Source organism: Garra rufa, chromosome 8, assembly GCF_049309525.1.
Source record: "Garra rufa chromosome 8, GarRuf1.0, whole genome shotgun sequence".
In the NCBI taxonomy this organism is placed as follows: Eukaryota; Metazoa; Chordata; class Actinopteri; order Cypriniformes; family Cyprinidae; genus Garra; species Garra rufa.
The window spans coordinates 39,740,094-39,763,477 of NC_133368.1; the positions used below are offsets into that span (position 1 = coordinate 39,740,094).

At 36.6% G+C, this 23,384-nt stretch overlaps 2 protein-coding genes across 2 annotated transcripts in view; both read left to right on the forward strand.

Moving 5' to 3' along the window:
- The first annotated feature begins 826 nt into the window (after positions 1 to 826).
- On the forward strand, positions 827 to 18,818 carry morc3a (MORC family CW-type zinc finger 3a). Its single transcript, XM_073846100.1, has 19 exons — positions 827 to 893; positions 2,847 to 2,919; positions 3,248 to 3,380; positions 4,661 to 4,884; positions 5,114 to 5,270; positions 5,398 to 5,545; positions 5,664 to 5,795; positions 6,081 to 6,200; positions 6,357 to 6,454; positions 8,634 to 8,735; positions 8,821 to 8,949; positions 10,040 to 10,114; positions 13,095 to 13,137; positions 13,247 to 13,354; positions 14,028 to 14,106; positions 14,183 to 14,246; positions 14,759 to 15,890; positions 17,885 to 18,117; positions 18,241 to 18,818. Exons 1-19 carry the CDS (start codon positions 855 to 857, stop codon positions 18,392 to 18,394), a joined length of 3,243 nt encoding a protein of 1,080 aa, XP_073702201.1. The 5' UTR covers positions 827 to 854; the 3' UTR covers positions 18,395 to 18,818.
- Positions 18,819 to 20,322: 1,504 nt separating this feature from the next.
- The window catches only part of chaf1b (chromatin assembly factor 1, subunit B), an 8,811-nt gene continuing 5,749 nt past the window's right edge, over positions 20,323 to 23,384 (forward strand). The window contains exons 1-8 of the mRNA XM_073845102.1: positions 20,323 to 20,417; positions 20,896 to 21,029; positions 21,121 to 21,253; positions 21,334 to 21,454; positions 21,976 to 22,079; positions 22,238 to 22,334; positions 22,482 to 22,566; positions 23,227 to 23,320. Of these exons, the coding sequence (XP_073701203.1) occupies positions 20,904 to 21,029; positions 21,121 to 21,253; positions 21,334 to 21,454; positions 21,976 to 22,079; positions 22,238 to 22,334; positions 22,482 to 22,566; positions 23,227 to 23,320 (760 nt within the window). The 5' untranslated portion in view covers positions 20,323 to 20,417; positions 20,896 to 20,903. The remainder of the gene's footprint in view (positions 20,418 to 20,895; positions 21,030 to 21,120; positions 21,254 to 21,333; positions 21,455 to 21,975; positions 22,080 to 22,237; positions 22,335 to 22,481; positions 22,567 to 23,226; positions 23,321 to 23,384) is intronic.

Consider the following 23,384-nt stretch of genomic DNA (forward strand, 5'->3'; position numbering starts at 1 on the left):
CCGATCAAAGTCGGACAAATGATCTTACCAGAATGCATTGTTTTGTAAGGCGGCAGCCGATTTCTTGCGGCGCCGCATGAAGTCGAACACACCTATTATCTTTACAAAAAGATCTTGTTGCCATGACATGCATACTCCCACGAGTTAATATGATGTTCCCACGAAATAATAACTTGTGGCCACGGCGTATTATCACGTACCCACGAGTTAATATGTTGTGACCACGGCAAAACTAGCCTAAGTGAACCAAACATGCCCCCTCTCGGTCACAGTAAATGCTTCGTTCGACTTTTCGTAGATCATCTTCCCTGTGCATAACCTCTGACCTACTTTCTGTACGATCTGAATTTCTGCGCTTTGAATTTTGAACACTGAATTTGATGTTCCGAATTTTTTTTTCATCTTGAAAACTTGAAGTTGTATTTTTAAAAACTGAATTTGAAGTCTTAGAAATCGGAACAAAAATCTGCTGTTTGAAAATACATGTCTATTTGAAAATCTGCGATTTGAAAATTCAGTTGTGTTCAATTTCAAATGTTCAATATTCAAGTTTTAAAAAATCGAATTCAGAACTATGTTAAATACCATATAATATTCAGTTTTGTGAAATGACACTTGTCAATAATTCAAATTTGTACAATTCAAATTCAAAAAGTTTTGTCATAATATGAGCTCCATAAAAGAAAACTGACAGATTTAGTTAAACAAATAATACATTAAATACATGGTTAATATTAATTAAATATACGCATTGTTTGAACTCTTATTTTGAAAAACCCATCGGTCAGTTCTTCCGGAAGTCGGAGTCACACCTCTGGAAGTTTTGTATCGTCGCGGGTTTGTTCATATCAAGGATGGCTGTGCAGACGGAGCGAGGAATCCCGCTCAGTGCGGTATGAATGTTTATTTCTTTCATTTCTTTTCCTGACATGTTTACTTAACGCGTGGTAGTAGACACCATGCTAGTAGACATGTAATGATAATAGATATATTCAAAAGTTTACCCGTAATAACTTCTCGCAGTGTTAGCATGTCACTGACACAGGCTGGCAAGCTATGTCTCCTAAATAATTTAGGCGTTTTCTCTTAAAAATGAACAATTCCAACAATGTATGGAAAACGGCATGTGATAGTTTGATGTCATATTCATGTCTTTGTTTTCTTGTGACGTATGTGTTCGTTGTCCTATCAGAAAGGCTCAAAAAATGAATATTACTTTCAGTTTCGTTTCTCTGTCAAATAGATTTGCCTAATCAAACATGAATCCAGTTATGTATTCGTTGCACCTTAAATACTTGACTCGAGAGTGTCTTTAAACTTTTTACGCTAATCGTTTATTAGCCCCTTTAGTGTGATATGTAGCTCACCCTTAAAAATAGCCGAGAAACAGCGGCTCCAATTGGGCAAAATAAAAATGTTATACTAAAACTCTTTGTACTTTGTATTTTGACAGTCCAGTACATTATTTACCAGACCTTGGTGTCAGTTATACACTACCAGTCAAACATTTTGGAAAAGTGAGATTTGTATTGTATTTTTTTTTTTAAAGAAATCTCTTCTGCTCACCAAGCCTGCATTTATTTGACCCAAAGTACAGCAAAAATAGTAAAAGTTTGAAATATTTGTACTATTTAAAGTAACTGTTTTTTGTTTTAATATATTTTAAAAGGTAATTTAATCCTGTGATTTCAAAGCTGATTTTTTTTGCATCATTATCCCAGTCACATGATCCTTCAGAAATCATTTTAATATTCTGATTTGCTGCTCAAAACTAATTTATTATTATTATTATTATGTTGAAAACAGCTGAGTAGATTTTTTTTCAGGTTTCTTTTATGAATAGAAAGTTCAGAAGAACAGCATTTACCTGAAATAGAAATCTTTTGTCTTTATTATCACTTTTGTTCAATTTACAGCAACCTTGCTAAATAAAAGTATTTGATTTCTATAATTTATTTTCCAAAAAAAGATTATACTGACTCAAAGCTTTTGAATGGTATAGTATATAATGTTACAAAAGCTTTTTTATTTTCTATTCATCAAATCCTAAAAAAATACTCAACTGTTTTAAATATTGGTAATAATAATAATAATAATAATAATAATAAATATTTCTTGAGCACCAAATCAGCATATTAGAATGATTTCTGAAGGACCATGTGACACTGAAGACTGGATTAGTGATGCAGAAAATGTAGCTTTGATCACAAAAATAAAAGACATTTTAAAATATATTCAAATAGAAAACAGTTATTTTAAATACAAAAAATATTTTACAATTTTACTGTTTTTGCTGTACTTTGGATTAAATAAATGCAGGCTTGGTGAGCAGGAGAGACCTCTTTAAAAAACATTAAAAACCTTCCTGTTCAAAAACATTTGACTGGTAGTGTAACTCTTTAAATAGACAAATTCAAGAACCTTTTGTCCTAGGTGGTTTTCTAATTAAATATTACTTTGGAGGCGATACATGGCTTTAATATATGATATATGATAAAAGAGAAAAATCTATTCTTCAAAGTTTCTGTTGAAGAAGTCCAGCATTCTGTGTAAATTCTTTTTTTCCGTTCTGTGTAAAATTTCCTTTATGTTGTGAAAAAAAAAATCACACATCCTTGAAAATCAAAACGAAACTTAGACTTTGTCACAAGCCGGCCAGGTCTTAGAAATAATAAGGAAAGCCAAAATCGGGAACAAACAGATAATGCCTGTTACAAACCTGCAAACTGATAACATGAAAAAAAATATTTGTAAGTCCAGGTCCACAGCTATATAAAACAGTGTATAGTTTCATAAAATGTATTTTAGGGTTTACTAAGTTTCCTATGTCTTTGATCATTTTATAGCTTAATCCAAAGTTCCTTCACACCAACTCCACCAGCCACACCTGGCCCTTCAGTGCTATTGCTGAGCTGATAGGTGAGCGGACACTTCTGTTATTACTCATTGTGATATGTGTTTAGCAGTTTTGAACAATGGAGGTGTGCCCTATATTGTTAGATTACTATAGACTTAGTAACCTTAACGTAACCTAGTTTCCCCGCCTAAAACAAATCCCTGCCTGATGACATTGTAGTAAATTATGTGAGTAACTTTATTGCATCCCATTTATTGCTCAAAGACAACTAGCCAGTGGCAAATATGTAAATAAAAGACTAATTATGTTTCATGAGTGTTCAAAGAACCACACAAACTCTGTAAATATGTGTAATATGATAACATTTTAAATATATGTTTTCTACCTTAGATAATGCTTACGACCCAGATGTGAGTGCCAAACAGTTCTGGATTGATAAGACAGCCATCAGAGGTCAAGACTGTCTCATTTTCATGGATAATGGAGCGGGAATGGATTACGATAAGATGTACAAAATGCTCAGGTGGGTTCAGAACAATACGTTGACTAACATTTGGGTTACGTGATCCTTAAAGGGATAGTTCACCCAAAAATGTTTATCTGCTTACCCCCAGGGCATCCAAGATGTAGGTGACTTTGTTTCCTCAGAAAAACACAAACGAAGATTTATGAAAACCGGTGCAGTCTGCCAGCCTTATCATGGACGTGGATGGGCACCAAACCTTTAAAAGTAAACAAAAACATGCACAGACAAATCCAAATTACACCCCGCGGCTCGTGACGATACATTAATGTCCTAAGACACGAAACGATCGGTTTTTGTGAGAAACTGAACAGTATTTATATCGTTTTTTACCTTTGATACACAGCCACGTCCATCTGTCATGAGCACGAGATCATCATCCGGCTTGTGACATGTGTACACGCTCTGTCGTAGAATACGCAAACGCCGGAAGCGATCTGTCGCATGTATATGACACTCATTGTTTACACAGTGCACAGAGATTGTGGGTATAGCGGCTATTCAAAATGGTAATTACTTGCACGTATCCTGATTGTTTAAACCGATTTAAAGCTAAAAGATTACGTTTGCTTGCGCAAACTCATCCGGGACTTTTCACTGATTTCCCCTTACGGCGTTTGCGTATTCTACGCCAGACCGCGTGCTCATGTGACGTGACTGATGCCAAACTCGTGCTCATGACAGATGGACGTGGCTGTGTATCAAAGGTAAAAAATGATATAAATACTGTTCAGTTTCTCGCAAAAAACGATCGTTTTGTGTCTTAAGACATCAATGTATCATCACGAGCCGCAGGGTGTAATTTGGATTTGTCTGTGCATGTTTTTGTTTACTTTTAAAGGTTTGGTGCCCATCCACGTCCATTATAAGGCTGGCAGACTGCACCGGTTTTCGTTAAAAATCTTCGTTTGTGTTTTTCTGAAGAGACAAAGTCACCAAATCTTGGATGCATTGGAGGTAAGCAGATAAACATCAAATTTTCATTTTTGGGTGAACTATCCCTTTAATAAATCATTCTAATATGCTGATTTGGTACTCAAGAAACCTTTCTTATTTTAATAGTTGCTCAAGAAACATTTTTTTATTATCAGTGTTGAAAACAGTTTTGCTGCTTAATATTTTTGTGAGAACTGTAATACATTTTTCAGGATTCTTTAATAAAAAGCATTTTGTTCAATCATTGTCGCTTTTTACCAATTTAGGGCATGCTTGCTGAATAAAAGTATCATTTTTTTTTAAGTCTTTTAATATATAATATATTGTGTTCTTCTCCCTCTCAGTTTTGGTTTCAGTGACAAGGAGACTATAAATGGCCATGTCCCTGTGGGCCTCTACGGCAATGGATTTAAGTCTGGTTCCATGCGGTTAGGAAAGGACGCCATCGTGTTTTCCAAGAATGGAGAGTCCATGTGTGTGGGCCTTCTGTCCCAGACGTATCTTCAGGAGATACATGCAGAGAATGTCATTGTACCTATTGTCTCATTCAAACGCGTCGGAAAGTCATATATCCTTACCTTCCAAATGAGCAAAGACAAGAGTAGGCCTAAATGCATGGACTATAAAGGATATAATAGAATATTCTGCATGATATAAAGAGATAAAGACGGCATTAGAGAGATTATATTACATACATTAAGAGTCCAGTGACTAATGTCTGTTTGCTTTTGATTGTTAGCTTTTGTAGTCGTATGAGTTTTGACTTGATGTCTTTATCCTTGACCTTTTCTTCTCACTTCAACCTGAGCCACAACACGAAGCAAGTCTTCAAGATATCCTGTGCTACTCCCTGTTCCAGAAAGAGTCAGAGCTGCTCTGTGAGCTTAATGCCATCAATGCACACTATGACACTGAGTGCACAGGAACACGAATCATCATCTGGAGCCTCCGCAAGTGAGCATGAAAAGATCATGATAATGTAGTTCAGAGTAGTGTTTGCTGTTGCTACTGCCGTTCCTTTGAGCTACCAGACCAAGGAATGCATAGATGAAATATTTCAGGAATTTTTTTCCTCCCACAGAACATCCACAGACAAATCAGAGTTTGACTTTGACACAGACCGTTATAACATCCTGATTCCATCAGACGTATATGAGAGCGAAAAGGAGAAATACAAGCAACCGTGTCGCACATTTCTGTCAAGCCCAGAGAGCGACTTCTCTCTGCGGGTGAGTACTTCAGCCTCCTATCGTGAGAAGCTCAAACACATTACATTATCAGTGTGTCTGTGATGAAAGACATTACTTCATTGTGCATTACAGTTTACAGAATATTTTCTTTTTCTAGGCATACTGTAGCATCCTCTACTTGAAGCCCAGAATGCAGATTATCCTTCGTGGACAGAAAGTGAAAACCCAGCTGATCTCTAAAAGCCTGGCACACATTGTCAGGGATAAATACAAACCCAACTTCCTAAATGTATCCACACAATCCTAAAGGAGCAAGCTAAGTTTTAAAACTAAGGTGTTAGGTTTTAAAGAAAGATGTTTTTGATGAAGAATTTGTTTTTTGAAAATGAAAGCATTTTGACATAAACCCAAAGTGTTAATCTTATGAATTCATAATTCAAAATTATAACTAAAAAAGACACCCAAAGACACAGTCAGATAATTAAACTAATTTCTGGTCATAATAAAGGCCTAAATTGGCCAACCACCTCCATGTATACATACAAAGTAAGCTTTCCTTAAGTATTCTTCTCAGAGAGAAAGCATTCCTATCACATTCGGCTACAACACCAAGAGCAAAGATCATTACGGAGTCATGATGTACCACAAAAACCGGCTCATCAAAGCCTATGAACGTGTTGGATGCCAAAACAAGGTGATTATTTACATTTGCAATTAACTCATTCATTCATTAGTTTTTGCCAAAACACCTCCTTTACCACTGTCTTTAGTGTGGCAGTAATGTTTCATAGTTTATTACTTTTACTATTTAGAGTATCTGAATGCAATTTCAAACTTGATTTTGTATTAGGCAAATGACAAAGGGGTGGGAGTCATTGCTGTGATTGAGTGCAATTTCCTCAAGCCAACGCACAACAAGCAGGACTTTGACTACACAGAAGAGTACAGGTGAGTGTGATACTGCACAGCTGGATTTTAACAAAAGTTTCGAATATTGCAAGTGTAAGTTTAGAATTATTGTTTTCTGTTAGTACAGGGGTGTCAAACTTATCTCCTGGAGGGCCACTGTCATGCAGAGTTTAGTTCATACCCTAATTAAACACACGTGATCCAGTTAATCTTGTGCTTTTAGAAATCCCCCTCATGCCCTCCTGTTTTTTGCTAGATTTAGCCCCACGCAGTTATCATTTTTGCATCCAGCACCACGTTGTTTAAATAGCAAATGCACTTGTGCCCATGTGTTCGCCCATGGGTGTGCTGGTCTGAAAACAAGGTGTGTTCAGGTGCATTGTTGAAGTGTTGCTATTTTAATGCAACTGAAAACAATTGTGCCATTGACCAACTAAAACCTGGTCTAAAGTCAATGGTGCAGTATGTTTTATTTATCTATTTAAAGGGCATGTTTTTAAAAAATCCCTTTTTAAGAACTACAACAAATGGCTCCTTTGGACTACAATGTTTGTTTTCCATTAGAATATCATTCAAATAAATTTCCCACGGAAATTCAAATTGTTGGCAGGTGGGGAGGGACGAGGTAGGCAATTTGCCTAAATTTAGCGATGGACAGCCGCTTCTGGGATACTTCAGCGAGCCGCAGGGTGGCTGGTATAAACACAAGCATTGACTAAAGTTGCCCAAACTGCTCCGGTCACCGTTTCGGAGCCGTGCTGTTGACATAAAACACATGTGGAGCCGCGGCTGATGTAAACACAAGCATTGACTAGAGTGACGATTATCGGTTTCCGAATCGGAGCCGCACCTAGACGTGTGCAGTGTGTTGTAAGAGATTTATTCACCATACAGTGTAGATAGCTTTATGCTGGAGCTGGTTTCGGGCATGTAAATATTAAAAATAAATTAGCACAATAATGATAATATCATGTATCGCGATCTCGCAGGCTGACGATAGGACCAACACTACTGTAGCATATTATTTACTCACCCTCCATGCATCCTAGATGTATATGGCTTCCTTCTTGCGGACGAATGCAATCTGAGTTTTATTAAAAATTATCCTGGCAATCCCAAGCTTTAGAACGGCATAGACTGGTGTTTCTCTTCATCAGTCCGATAAAAGCCTCCTGTAGTGAACCAATGTGTTTTTGTAAGAAAAATATCCATATTTAAAACGTAAGATTCACTTTAATCTAGCAGTACATGGAACTTGTTGCTTTGGAAAAGGGCGTGGCAGGACTGAAACGCCGTCTAAGCTGTTCACCAATCGCAATGCAGTGGGACTGCTAACCAATCACAACACATTTTGTTTTTCGGAAGGCGGGCCTTCATCAAACTCGGAACAAATCGAGCCATTTGTGCCAGCCTGGGGAGAAAGCTATTGTAATAGTAAATTATGTAAAAATAATGCGTTTTTCAAACCACCAAGATGAGAGCATGTTCTAGTGCACCCCAAAGCAAAATAAAGACTTTGTAAAAGAGCATAATAGGACCCCTTTTATTGGCAGTGAGTAGTGGTCCAGATTTAGAAGCAAAGTAAAGTGCATAAATCCGTCATCCGCTGGAACACCACAAGCTAGAGATTGTAGTTTTAAATATAGATATTTTTCATACATAAATGCATCAATTCACTTCACCTAGGATGGCTTGAGGTTGAGTAAATCATGAGGTAATTTTCATTTTTGCGTGAACTATCCCTTTAAGGGTATAGCTATAGGGGTTGATTTCAAACACAGCCGTTAATCTTTAGGAGTGCTAGAAAGCCAGGAAGGTGTGTTGGAGTTGGTTAGAGCTACAGTTTGCAGTGGCCATCCAGAAGCTGAGTTTGACACGTGTGTTAGTGTATATTTATGTTAAATGCTAACAATGAATAAAAGCATTTTCATTTAAAATGTTTTGACTAATTATTAACATTTTATTTTGTGAGAACATTTGCTATTCAGCGTTTGATTTTTGATGAGGCAGGCAGGGTTACAGACAATTCAGGTAATTTCAAAAATTGCCCAACCCCTTGTTATGTTCTGTTCTCATACTGGACTAACTAAATGAACAAGCTCTTTTCTGTTTGATTTAGTAATAACTCATTTTACAAGTTTTCAGGAGCAAATTTTGTTTTGTAAAACAGGTAATCAATTATATAGCAGTCTAAGATGTTAATTTTTTTTCCACGCAGGAGAACTATGCACACTTTGGGTGTGAAACTAGAAGACTATTGGAAAGCAATCCGTCATAAGAAGGGATCAAACACTAGTACAGTACCTATGGAGGATATCCCGTTAGTATACACTCAAACGCACCTTCAAAACATTTCATTTTTTTCTTTTTTCATGTATAACCCTTGTTCCTTGATTAATGTAAAGGAAGCGTCCTGATCAGAACTGGGTTCAGTGTGATGAGTGTCTGAAATGGAGGAAACTTCCAGATGGCATCGATATGAATAAGCTCCCTGAAAAATGGTTCTGTCGATTTAATCCAGACCCCCAGTTCAGGTTTGTTTCTTCAGACCTTTTAAAATGTTTAACCTTCCAGCAGGACTCAAGCTAAATGTTCCTAGGAGAATTATAGAATTATTTTGCAGTTTCCAAACCTTTGACAATGAAACAACAACATTTCTGCTTATCTTTGCTTATCTGATTGAAACAATATTAGAAATATGAAAACAATAATAATACACTGTAACTCAGTGCACTTAAGAAACAATTCATCAGAAGACACATAAGTATTACATTAAATAACAGTAATACAAATAAGTCACATTTTAAATACATGAAGTTACATGATTGTGAGGTGGTCTATCCAGTTTTATTATACTAGAACTTCATACGTTTTCCTCATAAAAAGTCTTTAAAAAGTCAGCTTATAGAGACAATCAAGTGAAGTCTTATCCCATGCTTTTTATAACACTTCCCAATGATGATGTTGTTTTGTAAGGAACTCTTCATAGACTACTGCCACAGCAAGCTGACAACTCATCCATCCATATTACTCTTTTCTAACCATTTACATTTATGTAACACTGTTTGATTAATAGATTGGAGCATTAACTAAAATAGTGTATTACAATTATATGTAAAATGTAAAATAGGTCTTTTAAATTTAGCTCTGATTAACTATTAAATAAAAATGGTTGGGGTCAAATTACAGTGTTTTGCTACATTGGTGAACAGAAGGGTTTTGTTTCATGACCTTCGAAATGCTAGCAATTACTTAGTCATCATAATTTGAAATTACCCACATGGTTTTACTAGTGGGTAATGTTATAAAATTTCTATTTAATTGGTCATAACCTGTCTGGTGATGATTTTTTTAGAACAGACATAATGTGTGAAAACACAAACGTCAATTTTAATGCATTTGAACAATGTATCATTTGTCTAAACATGCTATGTAGATCAGCTATTAGTGTGTGTGTGTGTGTGTGTGTGTGTGTGTGTGTGTGTGTGTGTGTGTGTGTGTGTGTGTGTGTGTGTGTGTGTGTGTGTGTGTGTGTGTGTGTGTGTGTGTGTGTGTGTGTGTGTGTGTGTGTGTGCAAATCTCTAAACATGTTCTAGCTCAAACAGCTGTTCTTTCTACGTCCAGGCGATGTGAAGAAAAAGAAGAAGCTGAAGATTCTGAAGATGAAACTTCAGACTGCCTGAAAACATACAAGCAGCAGTGAGTGGAAAAAAGTGTTACAACTGTTTATTTGTTATCTGAATGTGAATGAATAGGCTCATTGTTTTACCCAAGATATTAATAAGTTAAAAGGTTAAAAAAAATGGTCTGATATACCAGGGGTTTCACAGATTTGAGGGTTTAGACTAAGCCAGGCCATAGTTCAATTAGAAAATGTAAGTACTTTTATAAAAAAAAAAAAAATGGTTTGAGACAGAACTGATATATTTTAAAGGCTGTATCAGCGATTCTAGGCTGAAACATAAAGTGTCACATTCAGCTGACCTTTCTTTACGATCCGCTCGCTGCCTGCCCTATAAATTGGCTGTAAAAAAAAAAAAACGCTTCTCTGTGGTCAGCCTAGGCTTCAAGATATGCCAAAAAAAACAATCGGTGCTTATGGCAAGCCATTTTAGCCTAAAATATACTAAGTGTTACTTGTCGTAATTGCATTTTTACTATTAACAATTCAATTAGAGAGCTCTATATTTAAATTTTTACTAGTAACAATTCCAATTACCGAGCTCTTTAATTCAGTTTTTACTAGTAACAATTCCGTTTAGAGAGCTTTCTAATGTAATTATTACTAGTAAAAATACAATTACAGAGCTCTACAATTTTATTTTTACTAGTAAAAAACACATTAAAGATACGTTTAATTGCAGAGCTCTGGAATTGAATTAAAGAGCTCTCTAATACAGTTCTTACTTGTGACAACTGAATTAGAGAGCTCTCTAAATGAAATTCTTACTAGTAAAAACTGAATTAGAGAGCTCTCTAATTGAAATTCTGTTGTAGAGCTCTGTAATTAAAAATGAATGGAAGTCAATGGAGACATATGACTAGTAAAAATGAATTTGTAGAGCTCTCTAATTGGAATTGGTACTAGTAAGAATTGATTTAAAGAGCTCTCTAATTGGAATTGTTACTGGTAAGAACTGAATTAGAGAGCTCTCTAATTGGAATTGTAACTAGTAAAAATTGATTTAAAGAGCTCTCTAATTGGCATTGTTACTAGTAGGAATTGGATTGTAGAGCTCTCTAATTGAATTGTCACTTGTAAAAATGCTTTTACGATGAGTAACGCTTAGTATATTTTAGGCTAAAACGGCTTGCCATAGGTGCTATCAACCATTCCACAGAAAAACAAACAGTGTTCCAACCAATCACCGTCAGGGGGTTGGTGTTGTGGATTTTCATGCACGAAATGTGAGGGAGGCAGAGCGAAAGGAGAGCAACCTAAAATATACTGTTGTGAGATTGAGCCAATTAAGACAAACAGACATGGCTGAATCTATGCCCAAGAAGAGGAAGAGGACCGGTTATCACCGTGCCTTCGCTAAAAGTAGAATAAGTATCGGGAAGGCTATCGAGCGCTGGAAAGAACTCCGGGAGCTGAAAGGTTTCAAATCGGACGCCCAGGTCGCATTCTTTCTCCTGGACTGGTGAGTAGCTGCTAGTGCTAACTTGTTTGAATGTGAGTTTCTCTGGAAGAAACGTGACTAGTCAACGTGAGTGAAGAGATGGATTGAATATGTTAGATATTTGCTGTGTGCCAAACTAAGTGTGCGTAGCTCTAGTCAACGTGTGTGTCTGTAGCTTTAAGAAATGTGCGTTCGTGATTCAGGGGAGGGAGGGGCGAGCTGGCTCTGTTTGTTTGGGATCCGATCCGCTCAGGGATGTACTGGCCATCGGGGAGCACCGGGACATTCCCGGTGGGCCGGTGGAGTAGTGGGCCGATCGCCGAAGCGAGGCAGACCTCCCCATATTAGGCGCTGTTATAAATGACATTCGAAACTGCAAATAGCCCAAAAAGTGTGAAGCGGCGGGATCAGTCACCCGCACAGCGCTGACGAACGTACGCTGCGCTTCCACCACGATGCAAAGTGATAAAAAGCGCAAAGTTGCTTGACGCATTCAGATTTAACACAAAATTGTGTTAGGCAGTTGTGTGAAATGAGAACATTAAAGGTTCTGTAGGTTCTACTGGGCTGATGAAAACAGCTGCATGATGAGATAAATTGATAAACGCCAATACATAATTACTGTCAATTTTACAAATTTCATAGTTTATTATTATGAATTATTAAAAAAAAAAAACATAACCATTGTAATGTTTTCTTGTGACGACATCTTACTAATACTAGTCAGTTAATATCTGGATTTTAAGCAATAATTTCTTTTTAAATGTTGTAAAAAGTTGTAATTCATTTTAATTGGAGTAAAATGTTAATTCAGTAAGAGCCTGATTAAGGATAAATATCAGTGCCTTATGTAAATAAGGTGTTTACTACACATATTAAAGTTCTAAAAGGGACAGTTCATGAGGAAAATTCACCCAAAAATAAAAATGGTCAACATCATGTCATTTCAATCCTGTATAAACTACTTCTTTCTTCTGTGGAACATAAAGGAAGCTACTTTGAAAATCTAAAAAAAATTGTCTATAGAGTAGAAATCAAGGGTAAACAAATATGTTTGATTACATTCTACAAAATATCTTTTGTGTTCTACAAAAGTAAGTAATTTTTACAGAATATATTAGTAATAAATGTCCTGCATTCTTGCTCAAAATCAATGCTTTACTGCATGCATTTCTATGTGACAAAAATGCATTATTAATTTGTTGCATTTGAATCCAGTATCTATCATTATTTGATTCTGTCCTGTTTTATTCATTCATTTATTTACTTCAATTAAAGGGCCTATAACCCAACAAAACTCACGGGGGAACTTGTGGGCTGGATGGGCTGGATTTGTCCAAGGCCGAATTTTAACCCCAGTCCAGCCCTGGATCCGCTTCATCAGAAATCGCTGATACAACCTTTAAGATCAGTCAGTGCAAATTTCTTTCAGTTGAAACAGCTCAGACTTACATTTTAGTCTGGGACTAGGCTTAGGCCTTGTCTGTGAAACCGGGGGCAGGTGTCTAGAGGGGATATAGTCTGACACACTGATGTTCTTTGTTATGTTGACACAGTGAGAGAAACCTCAAAAAACAGCAGGAACAGCAAAGAACTCAGGTAATAATATCTTTCAGGATTTCTCCATCTAGTAGTCGTGTGTCTGTTGCTTCCTACTCAGATTTCTTTCCTCTTGTTTGTAATTTAATTATGGATTTCTCTGGGTTAGATGGAAGAAACCAGGTTGAGGCAGGAACAGCAGAGAAATGCAGCGCTGATTCAACAGAATGAGGCTCTGAAAAGGAAAGTTGACCTTGTGCGTCATTTCTATGAGAAAGTAAGTTTTTGGCTTTTTAACAAAAGCATAGTTAAGAAATTATAAGTTCCTAGAACATACTGAAGTCCTAAGGTCATTGCACACTGTGAGTGCAAAATTTTTGCACGTTAAAAAATAAATACGACCTTACGTTTACACACTGCCTCCGAAATGTTCGCCCATCATAAAAATTTTTTGGATTGGGTTCGATTTTCTGCGTTTTTTTCGCATCCATAGCAAGCATTTTGAGAGTTGTTTTGACAGTTCAGAGCCACCGTACAAGCGAACGCCAAAATCAACACTGTAAAGGTCCTTGTACACTGAGTTCACAGAAATTAGTGGTCTTCTTTATCATATGTGGCTTCATTAACGCTAGCAAACCATCAAAGTTTACTGGCATCCTGAAGTAAACTATGAATCACCCGGGATAATCGTGCAGCTCATTAATAAGGATGTGCACATAAAAAGTATGCTCTCATTCCTCTCTATATCTTATTATTAGATGGACCCAATAAGTCCTTTCTTTTTCTCTTTTTAAGAAGAGAGTGGACAACAAAATCATTCCATTTGTATTGTTTTGCAATTATTTTTTTTCTGTGTGTGACAAATTTTTAGGATTATGAATACGAAAAACCACATACGAAAATTTCGGACTCAGTGTGATGACCTTCAGTCTTCCTTTTTGTTTCCATAGGCCCCTTCCTCACCCAGATCACCTACAACCTCTTTGACAGCGATGAGCCCTTTCAATTCTGTTACCCTTTCACAGTCAGGTGGGGCCAAATTTTGTGTGCTTTTGTTTTTGATACAGAACCTAAATTATTTTATTAACTTTTTGTGTTTTAACAGATTCTAGCCCTTCTCACAGCATGCCAGTGATTTCAAATGTCATGTCCCTCTCCACTCCTAAAAGGTACATCATTCTCATCTATCCTTTCTCTCTTTGTATTTCCATTTATTCTCTCTTAAAGGAGAATTTAAAAAATTAAAAAATTAAATTCTGTCATTAATTTCTCACCCTCATGCTGTTTCAAACCAGTTAGACATCTTCGGAACACAAATTAAGCTATATTTGGTGAAATCTGAGAGCTCTCTGACCCTCTATAGACAGCAAGAGTCCTTCCACGTTCAAGGTCCAGAAAGGTAGTAAGGACATCATTGAAATAGTAGGAATTTAATGAAGTTATGAGAATACTTTTTGTGTGCAAAAGAAACAAAAAACTTTATTCAACAATTCATCTTCTTGAACGTGGAAGTCTATGGAGGATCATGAAGCTTTCGGATTTCATCAGAAATATCTTAATTTGTGTTCCGAAGATGAACAAAGGTCTTACAGGTTTGGAACAGCATGAGGGTGAGTAATTAATGCCAGATTTTTCATTTTTGGGTGAACTATCCCTTTAATTTTGTTTTTGTCTTTTACAGAATAAAGAGCGGTCTAGTTTTGTCCCAGAGCCAAAATGCAAAAAGGGCAAGAACATTACATGACTACAGTAGCAACACATCAGATAGTCCATCAACATCTGCAGCCTCACCTTTGGGGATCACAGACAACAATGGCAATAAAGTTGATGAAAACAATGTAGAGAACAGTGACGACGATGATGTTGTTATTGATGAGACCCACAGCACGCCAAGACCCAAAGGCTTTGACCTTTCTAAGGTGAAGACGGAAAAAAAGACCAGTGATGATGCACCAGGATTATATATGGAGTGCAGTGATCATGCTGAAACTGAAAACACTGGAAAGGAAACATTGGAAGCATCGACTTCCAGTGGCCAAACAAGCATAACAACTCAAACAGAACGTATGATTGTAAAGGTGGAAGAAAACCAGCAAAGTGCGATCAAGAAGGAGGAGATTGAGAATGATGGAAGAAGGATGGAACAGAGCACTGCTGAGGTGGAAAGCGGCCCCATGGAGGTCGAGGGATGTTCTAGTGTAGAACCTTCCAGACCAAATCTTGATAAACTAGAGGACATATCTAAGGAGAATAAGATCAGTTTTGAACAACATGCAAAGTCAGCTGTAGAAAACCAGGAAGGTATGACATCAACTTCCAGGACCTCACTTTTCTCTGACATAGAAATAGACATTATGCCAGCCCATGAAGCACAAAAGCAGCAGGACAGCCTGCTAGAGCTTCTAGAGGCCACAGCCCAGGAGAGAGATAAATTCAAAGAGCAAGCCCAGGAGAAGGAATTCAAACTCTTGAAACTCACCATAAAGAAGGACCACAGCCATCAGAGCATCCAGACAGATCCATCAGAGGAACAACACTATAAGACTCTCTACTTACAGACCACCCAGTCAACCAAAGAGCTTACGCAAGAGAGAGATGAGCTAAAGGTGAAACTGGAGGAGTTGTTGCAAATCAAGGCTGAGAGAGAGGCACAGGACAAGGTGTGTCATGATCGGTTGAAAGCTGAGGGGGAGGGACACTCATCAACAGCAACGGTTTGTGAAAATGTAGATGATGAAATGGCTCTTCAAGTAGACTTTCTTCTAAGGGAGCTGGATAACCGCAACACCGAATGTAAAGAACTGAGAAGCAAGGTGAGGACCTGATATTTTTGAGACTCCAAATTTTTGGAAATAATAAGAAATTACAGTAATCAATGCTGAAAATAGCAGCATGAGTTTCCAGCCAGCGTAGTACAGTTTTGATATTGTTAATGGTTTGTTCACCAAAAAAAACATTTACCTGTACTCGTTCCAAACCCTTAAGACCTTCATTCATCTCCGGAACACAATTTTTTTTGGTGAACTATCTCTTTAAGATAGTTAAAGAAGAAGTTCACTTCCAGAACAACAATTTACTCACCCCCTTGTCATCCAAGATGTTCATGTCTTTCTTTCTTCAGTTGTGAAGAAATTGGTTTTTTTTTTTGAGGAAAAAATGTCAGGAATGTTCTCCATATAGTGGATTTCTATGGTGCCTGAGAGTTTGAACTTCCAAATGCAGTTTAAATGCAGCTTCAAAGGGCTCTAAACGATCCCAGCCGAGGAAGAAGGGTCTTATCTAGCAAAATGATCGGTTAATTTAAAAAAAAGTACAATTTATACACTTTTTAAGCTCAAACGTTGTCTTGTCTAGCTCTGCGTGAACTCTGTGTATTCCAGTTCATGACAGTTAGGGTGTGCTGAAAAACTCCCATCTCTTTTCCTCCAACTTCAAAATCATCCTACATCGCTGTTTTACCTTTTTTTTTTCTTCGTTTTTTGTAAAGAGCATTTGACCCTCCTTGTGCGTTCACTTTGTAAACACTGGGTTGGTACTTCTGCAACAATGTAGGATGATTTTGAAGTTGGAGGACAAAATGAGATGGGAGTTTTTTTTACATACCCTAACTGTAATGACCCGGAATGCACAGAGTTCACACAGAGCTAGACAAGACGAGCATTTAAGGTTAAAAAGTATATAAATTATTATTATTATTTTTTAGAAAATAACCAATCGTTTCGCTAGATAAGACCCTTCTTGCTTGGCTTCTTCTTTCTGAGCCCTTTAAAGCTGCATTTAAACTAAATTTTGGAAGTTCAAACTCACTGGAACCATAGAAGTCCACTATATGGAGAAAAATCCTGAAATGTTTTGCCTCAAAAAACATAATTTCTTTATGACTGATGAAAGAGACATGAACACCTTGGATGACAATTTTGGAAGTAAACCTCTTTTTTTAAGAGGCATGATTGGGACATAGCAGTTAGGGATGCTCGATTTTGGCAAAAATCATAATCACGATTATTTTGGTCAATATTGTAATCACGATTATTTAAACGATTATGACAGGCTCCAAAACTTTACACAGTGATTAATTTAAAGATAGCAATACAGCTAGAAAAAGATACAAATAAAACAAACAGTGCTTTAAAAATACTGAATACTTTTATGCAAGTCTAAAGTAGTCTAACAATATTACAGAAATTGAATTTGAATGTAAAATGAAACAATGTCTTCACTCTAATAGTTAAACATGCTTTGTTTCTTATTAAAACTAAAAACGTCCTTCATTCAAGAGCAGTGAGTGATGTTTCTTGTATAAAACGTATTTTTACGTTTTATTCATATTAGGCACAGAGACGACAGAAGGAATAGTATGTGTTGCCGCTTTAACCACACGGACCCATTATACTGTTACGCACGGATTTTCATTCTCAACTGTTTATGTTCATTTAAGACATAACACAACATCAAAGAAACATTAATAAATCAATCACGTCCCATTTTATGAAAGCCACCTTACATGATTTAGCTGATTTGCATGTGAAATTTGGCTTTTATGGAGGAGCGAAAGCGCACCACTGGTAAAAGGGCAGAATGGGGCGCAATAATCGTTTCATCTCGATTACTGCATTTTCATGATCGTTTGAAGCAGAAATCGAAATCGAAACCGAATTTCGATTAATTGCACAGCCCTAATAGCAGTATCCTAGTCCAAAAACGCTGGACTTTGCTTTAGTGGCCTTCATTTGAACGGTCAGGCCTAAACTGTTTTACTTTTTTCCTTTCTTTTTTTCTTTACTACCCCCAAATTGTATACTCAAAGTTGGAGAGCTTGGAGCAGGAGAAAGCTCACTGCGAGCAGCTGCAGAAAGAAGTAGAAGAGCTGAGGAAACAAAGAGAGGAGTGGAGCAATGCAAGAAAGCAACAGACACTGAAGGACAGTTCAGAACAAACATGCGGCACAAGCACAGCTACAAACCTTGTGAATGGGTTCAAAAATGAAGGAGAGAGCAATGAAAGATCTGTGGAGGGAGAGAACACAGTGACACCAGCCAAGTAAGAGTGTTGTTGACTTGTTTTAAATGTTTTTAGTGGGATGTGGCATTTATGTACACGCTCATTATAAGTCACATTTTAATGCACATATGTAAATCTGCTCTCCCTCTTTTCTGTCATCAGGTTGAGGGAGCTGAGGTGCAGCATCGCACGTTTATTGGTCACTTTTGTTCCTGCCCTGGACCCCGACCAAGTGAACTATGATTGTGACGTCATAGATGAGATTTTAAATCAGGTCATACAGGAGATTTCCCCCCCTGAGACCACTTTTACTTAAAGTTGCCAAAGTGTTCAGCTTTAGGTTCTTTCTATAGGTGTTTTGTGCATGGAGACAAAATGTTCAAATTTTATTGCACTCTGAAAACATGATTATATTGTTGAGTTTTATTTATTTACATGTTTTTCCTGATAAACACTTTTCAGTTCTTTACATTCTTTTATACATTCTTGTTCTTTTGGTTATTAGAATTGAAATTGTTGTTTCAAGAATAACGCTTGACCTTTCTGTCACAAAAACTTAAACTTACTAAGCTTACAAATGTTAAGTTTGCTGTAATATTTCTGATATGCAATTGTGTGTATTTCTGATACACAATGTTTCTTATACACAATTGCGAGTGGATAACAGCTGTAATTAATGCTACTCAAATTGTGTTCAGGCAGTTCTGTGAATAAAATTGTACATAATGCTGTTTTTGAAAAATGAGTTAAATATAAAATAAATTTTATATTTGTTTGATTAAAAATGTTCTTTCTGTCTTTCTTGTTCACATGAGATTAGATCACCAACATTATTTTGTTATATACAGTCAAGCCCAAAATTATTCATAAATTCTGATTTAAAGTTACTATTATTCAACCAGCAAGTTTTTTTTGACCGGAAATGACACATGCTTCTCCCAAAAGATAATAAGACGATGTACAAGAGGCATCATTGTGGATAAAATATTTCTCAGCTTTTATTTACATTTGAATAAAAAGTGGCATGTCTAAAATTATTCATACCCTTTGCAAACTGTCACAGTCTATGGGAAAATCCAAAGTACTACACCATTCGAAATAGTCCAAGCTGTTCTAAAGCATCCTAATTACCCTGATTCAATGGGAACAGCTGTTTTAATCAACTCAAAAAAAGGTGAAAAACAGAAGCTCTCTGCTGTTGGTTTGTGGACAGTCATGGCTAAGACAAAGGAGCTCACTGAGGACCTGCGGCTGCACATTGTGGCTGCTCACAAGTCAGGAAAGAGCTATAAGACCATATCTAAATGTTTTGAAGTTCCGGAGGCTACTGTGCAAAGCATTAATAAAAAATACAAGACGTTCAGCACTGTGGATCACCACCAAGGCCATCCTGATGAATCTGGGCTCTGCTGACACTGCACACCGCTGGGTTCCACAGACGCAGACCAAGGAGGACACCACTTCTGGGAGACGTCTGTGTCATTTCCGGTCAAAAAAAAAAAAAACTTGCTGGTTGAATAAAAGTAACTTTAAGTTAGAATTTGCCAGGGGTATGAATAATTTCGGGCTTGACTGTATATTGTTACATTATTTTACAAAATAAAAGAAGTAGTGCTGTTATCTACTTCAACTCTTTTCCAAACAGATATAAACATATAAGTTGCCACATACACCACCAAGTTTTTCAACAATACGATTTGTAATATTTTTAAATAAGTCTCTTCCGCTCAACAAGCTTGCATTTATTTAATCCAAAGTACAGCAAAACAGTAATATTGTGAAATATTTTTACTATTAAAAAAACCTGCGTTCCATTTGATTTTACATTAAAATGTAATTTATTCCTTTGCTCATAAACCTAAATGTTCAGTATCATTACCCCAGTCATCAGTGTCACATGATCCTTCAGAAATCATTCTAATATGCTGATTTTTTGTTCAAGAAACATTATTATTATTATCAATATTTAAAACAGTTGAGTGTATTTTTTAAGGATTCTTTGATAAAAAAAGAAAAACTGACTAGTAGTGTACTTTGACAAAAATATAACATAAGGGTGTTTATTTTATTGTTCGATTAACTTAAACCGCCAAACAATATTTTACACAGTGTTTTTATCATTACAAATAACACCCAAATAATAATACAGGAAAAATACAAATTTCACAACCCAACGTCGGATTTTTTGTGTGAGATCTGGCAACCATTGAAACCGGAAGTGCTAGTTCTCGGAAAGCTGCGCGGGAAAGGCGGCTGTTTGGGTGAAAGCGGGAGAGATACAGAGAGCATCTGTGCTGAACAATTACTATTTTTTGCAACTTCACTTGTCGAAGTAACTGGTAAGTTTTAAATTATATGCATTATGACTGCTTCATCTGTTACTCATTAATTTTACGTACTGTTATATTTAATTTTCACCAAGAATTGGTGTTTTAAGTGAGTTGGTTCGTATTACACTGTAACATTCGTTTATAATCCAAGGAAATGTTTTTTTGTTCCGCATTGTGTACTGTTTTACTCTTTACGAGAACGTTTATTAGTAGTTCAGTACTCTATCCTGTTGATGTTCATAAATTACATACTTTCAAGCCTAAATTTAAATATGTGCAGTGTTGTTTACTATATATAAATATTGCATTGCTTTCAACTCCACTGTTTTAGCAACGTGATATCAATGTTTTACATTTATGAAGTTATAATTTTCTAATTTGCCAGTTTCAGTTTACCTGTTTTCCTCATATTCTTTCATATTTCTTTTGCTTTTATCTTCATGCATGGTCAAAATTATCTGTATCTCTTTATATCCTTGTCCATCAGGTGTCAGGATGAAGGTGGTAACCTGTGAGATTGCCTGGCATAATAAGGAGCCAGTGTACAGTATGGATTTCCAGCAGAGCGGTGAGGGAAAGACACAGCGGCTCGCTACAGCTGGGGTGGACACCACAGTACGGGTAAGAGAGAGCCCTTGACCTTCATAGGTTTCACTTAAGTTAACACTGATGGCAAATTACAGATCGTAAGATGAGGGCTGTTCTCTTTCAGATGTGGCGTGTGGATGAAGGGCCTGATGGGAAGGCGGTCGTTGAGTTTTTGTCTAACTTGGCACGACACACTAAAGCAGTGAATGTAGTGAGGTTCTCACCCACCGCTGAGGTCTTGGCTTCTGGAGGAGATGGTGAGTTCAGAGTCAGATCATTATCTGAGTAAGTTGCTTATAGTGCCTTTAATTGGTTTATAAAATGTCTGTTTCTCAAGATGCTGCAATCTTGCTTTGGAAACTGAATGACAATAAGGAGCTTGAACAAACCCCGGCCTTTCAGGAGGGTGAAGATGATCAGCTCAATAAAGAGAGCTGGAATGTGATCAAAACTTTGAGGTCTGATTAGGTCTCTCTTTTTTCTTCTTCTTCTTCTTCTTAAAATGTCCCCCTTGATTGTTGTTTACATGAGAATTCACAATCTCTTTTCTAAATGAAACTCTATTGATCTTGTGCACAATGCATCTATCCACATTCCTTTGTTTATTTGTTTTTTTGAGATTTGTCATTTTCACTCAAATGTCATAAATCAGTCTTCTGATGAAATGACAATCCTCTTTCTATTGATGTATGCTGGACTTTATCAGTTATTTAGTTTTCTTAAACCCTGCCATTTTCTTCCATTTGACTTCAAGCTCACATTCAGATGATCTGCCTCTATCTGATCATCAACCAATGCATAAAAACTAGTCCCTATCCTACATTTATTTTTTGTTGTTTAAATAAACCATTTCACTTGATGTATGTATGTCACCATATAAGAGAAAATATATGCTGCTGCTTCCATTTCATTGCAACTTTAGGTTATTTACTTTTGCAGAAACTTATCTTAAAAGCTCTTTGTTGTCTGTGTTTGTTAGGGGACATATTGAGGATGTATATGATATCTCATGGACCAGCGATGGGAATTTTATGGTTTCAGGCTCTGTGGACAACACTGCCATCATGTGGGATATCAACAAGGGTATGAAACCTGAAGAAATTAGGACTAAGAAATTGCACTGTAGTTTTGCATTTGTAGAAGTGATATGTGTGTGTTAAATTATGACAGTGAATAGTTTTTAGTATCCAGTACCTTATGTGTTTTGTGGTTATTGAATTCAGTGCCCGTTTTGTTTCCAGGTCAAAAGATGTGCATTTTTAATGATCATAAGAGTTACGTCCAAGGAGTAGCATGGGACCCACTTGGACAGTACATCAGTACATTAAGCTGTGACAGGTTAGTTTGTTAATTTTAATGTCTTAATTTCAAGACGTTATAGATTATCATAGACAAGAACCTTATAATGAGGATTTTAGTGTTTTTTTTTTATTTTTTTATGCACTTGGCTTTGCATACTGACAGCATGCAAAATCTGTGTCATAGGGTGATGCGTGTGTACAGTGCTCACAACAGGAAAAAAGCTTACTGTGTGAGTAAGATGACCTCAGCCGCTGCTGCAGACGGAGAGGTGAGTCTCACTGAGATCATCAGATTTGAATAAAGATGACATTTATTAAGAATTGTCCACATCAGTTAATAATAATATGAGTGTTTCCATTACAGATTTGCAATAGTTTATATATGTCGATTAAAAAATGGTGCAACCACTGCACTAGCCATTGTTTTTATTCAAAGGAGACTTAGATGTGTATCTATAGTGAAGCAGCGCAGAACGGCGCTTCTGAAATGTTCCACAGCCTGTCCAGTATAAACACAAGCACTGATTAGAGTGGCTGTGTCAGAGCCAAAATACAGTGTAAATAAGGGGTTATCCAAGCATTAATGACAAGGAAAGACCATTATACTGGAGAGCAGCAACGTATATGTTGTGTTTCTTGGAGGTTATAGTATATTAAAGAATGGGATGTGTGACTTTTACGCACACCAGGTGATCTGTAAATGCAGAAAAACGTTTTCCGTTGCAGTTTTGCTAAACATTGCTTTTTCAATTTGCCTGAAAAACCACCTCATGCGAGTGTAAAAACGTTTTTTGCAAAATGGACACGTTTCCATTGGGCGTATTTTCAGTTTGCACAGTTTGAAGGGTATTGGAAACACAGCTAGTGTCTGTTTCATTTTTTACTTTTGAGTAAATAGATTCTAAAATGTTTTATTTACTTTTGTACAGGTAAAGAATTACAAAATGTTCCATGATGACAGCATGAGATCATTCTTTAGACGTCTCACATTCACACCAGATGGGTCATTCCTCCTTGCGCCAGGTTCCTTTTTTTTTTTTTTTTTTTTTTTTTTTTTTTTTACACATTTTTATTGTTTATGTAATGT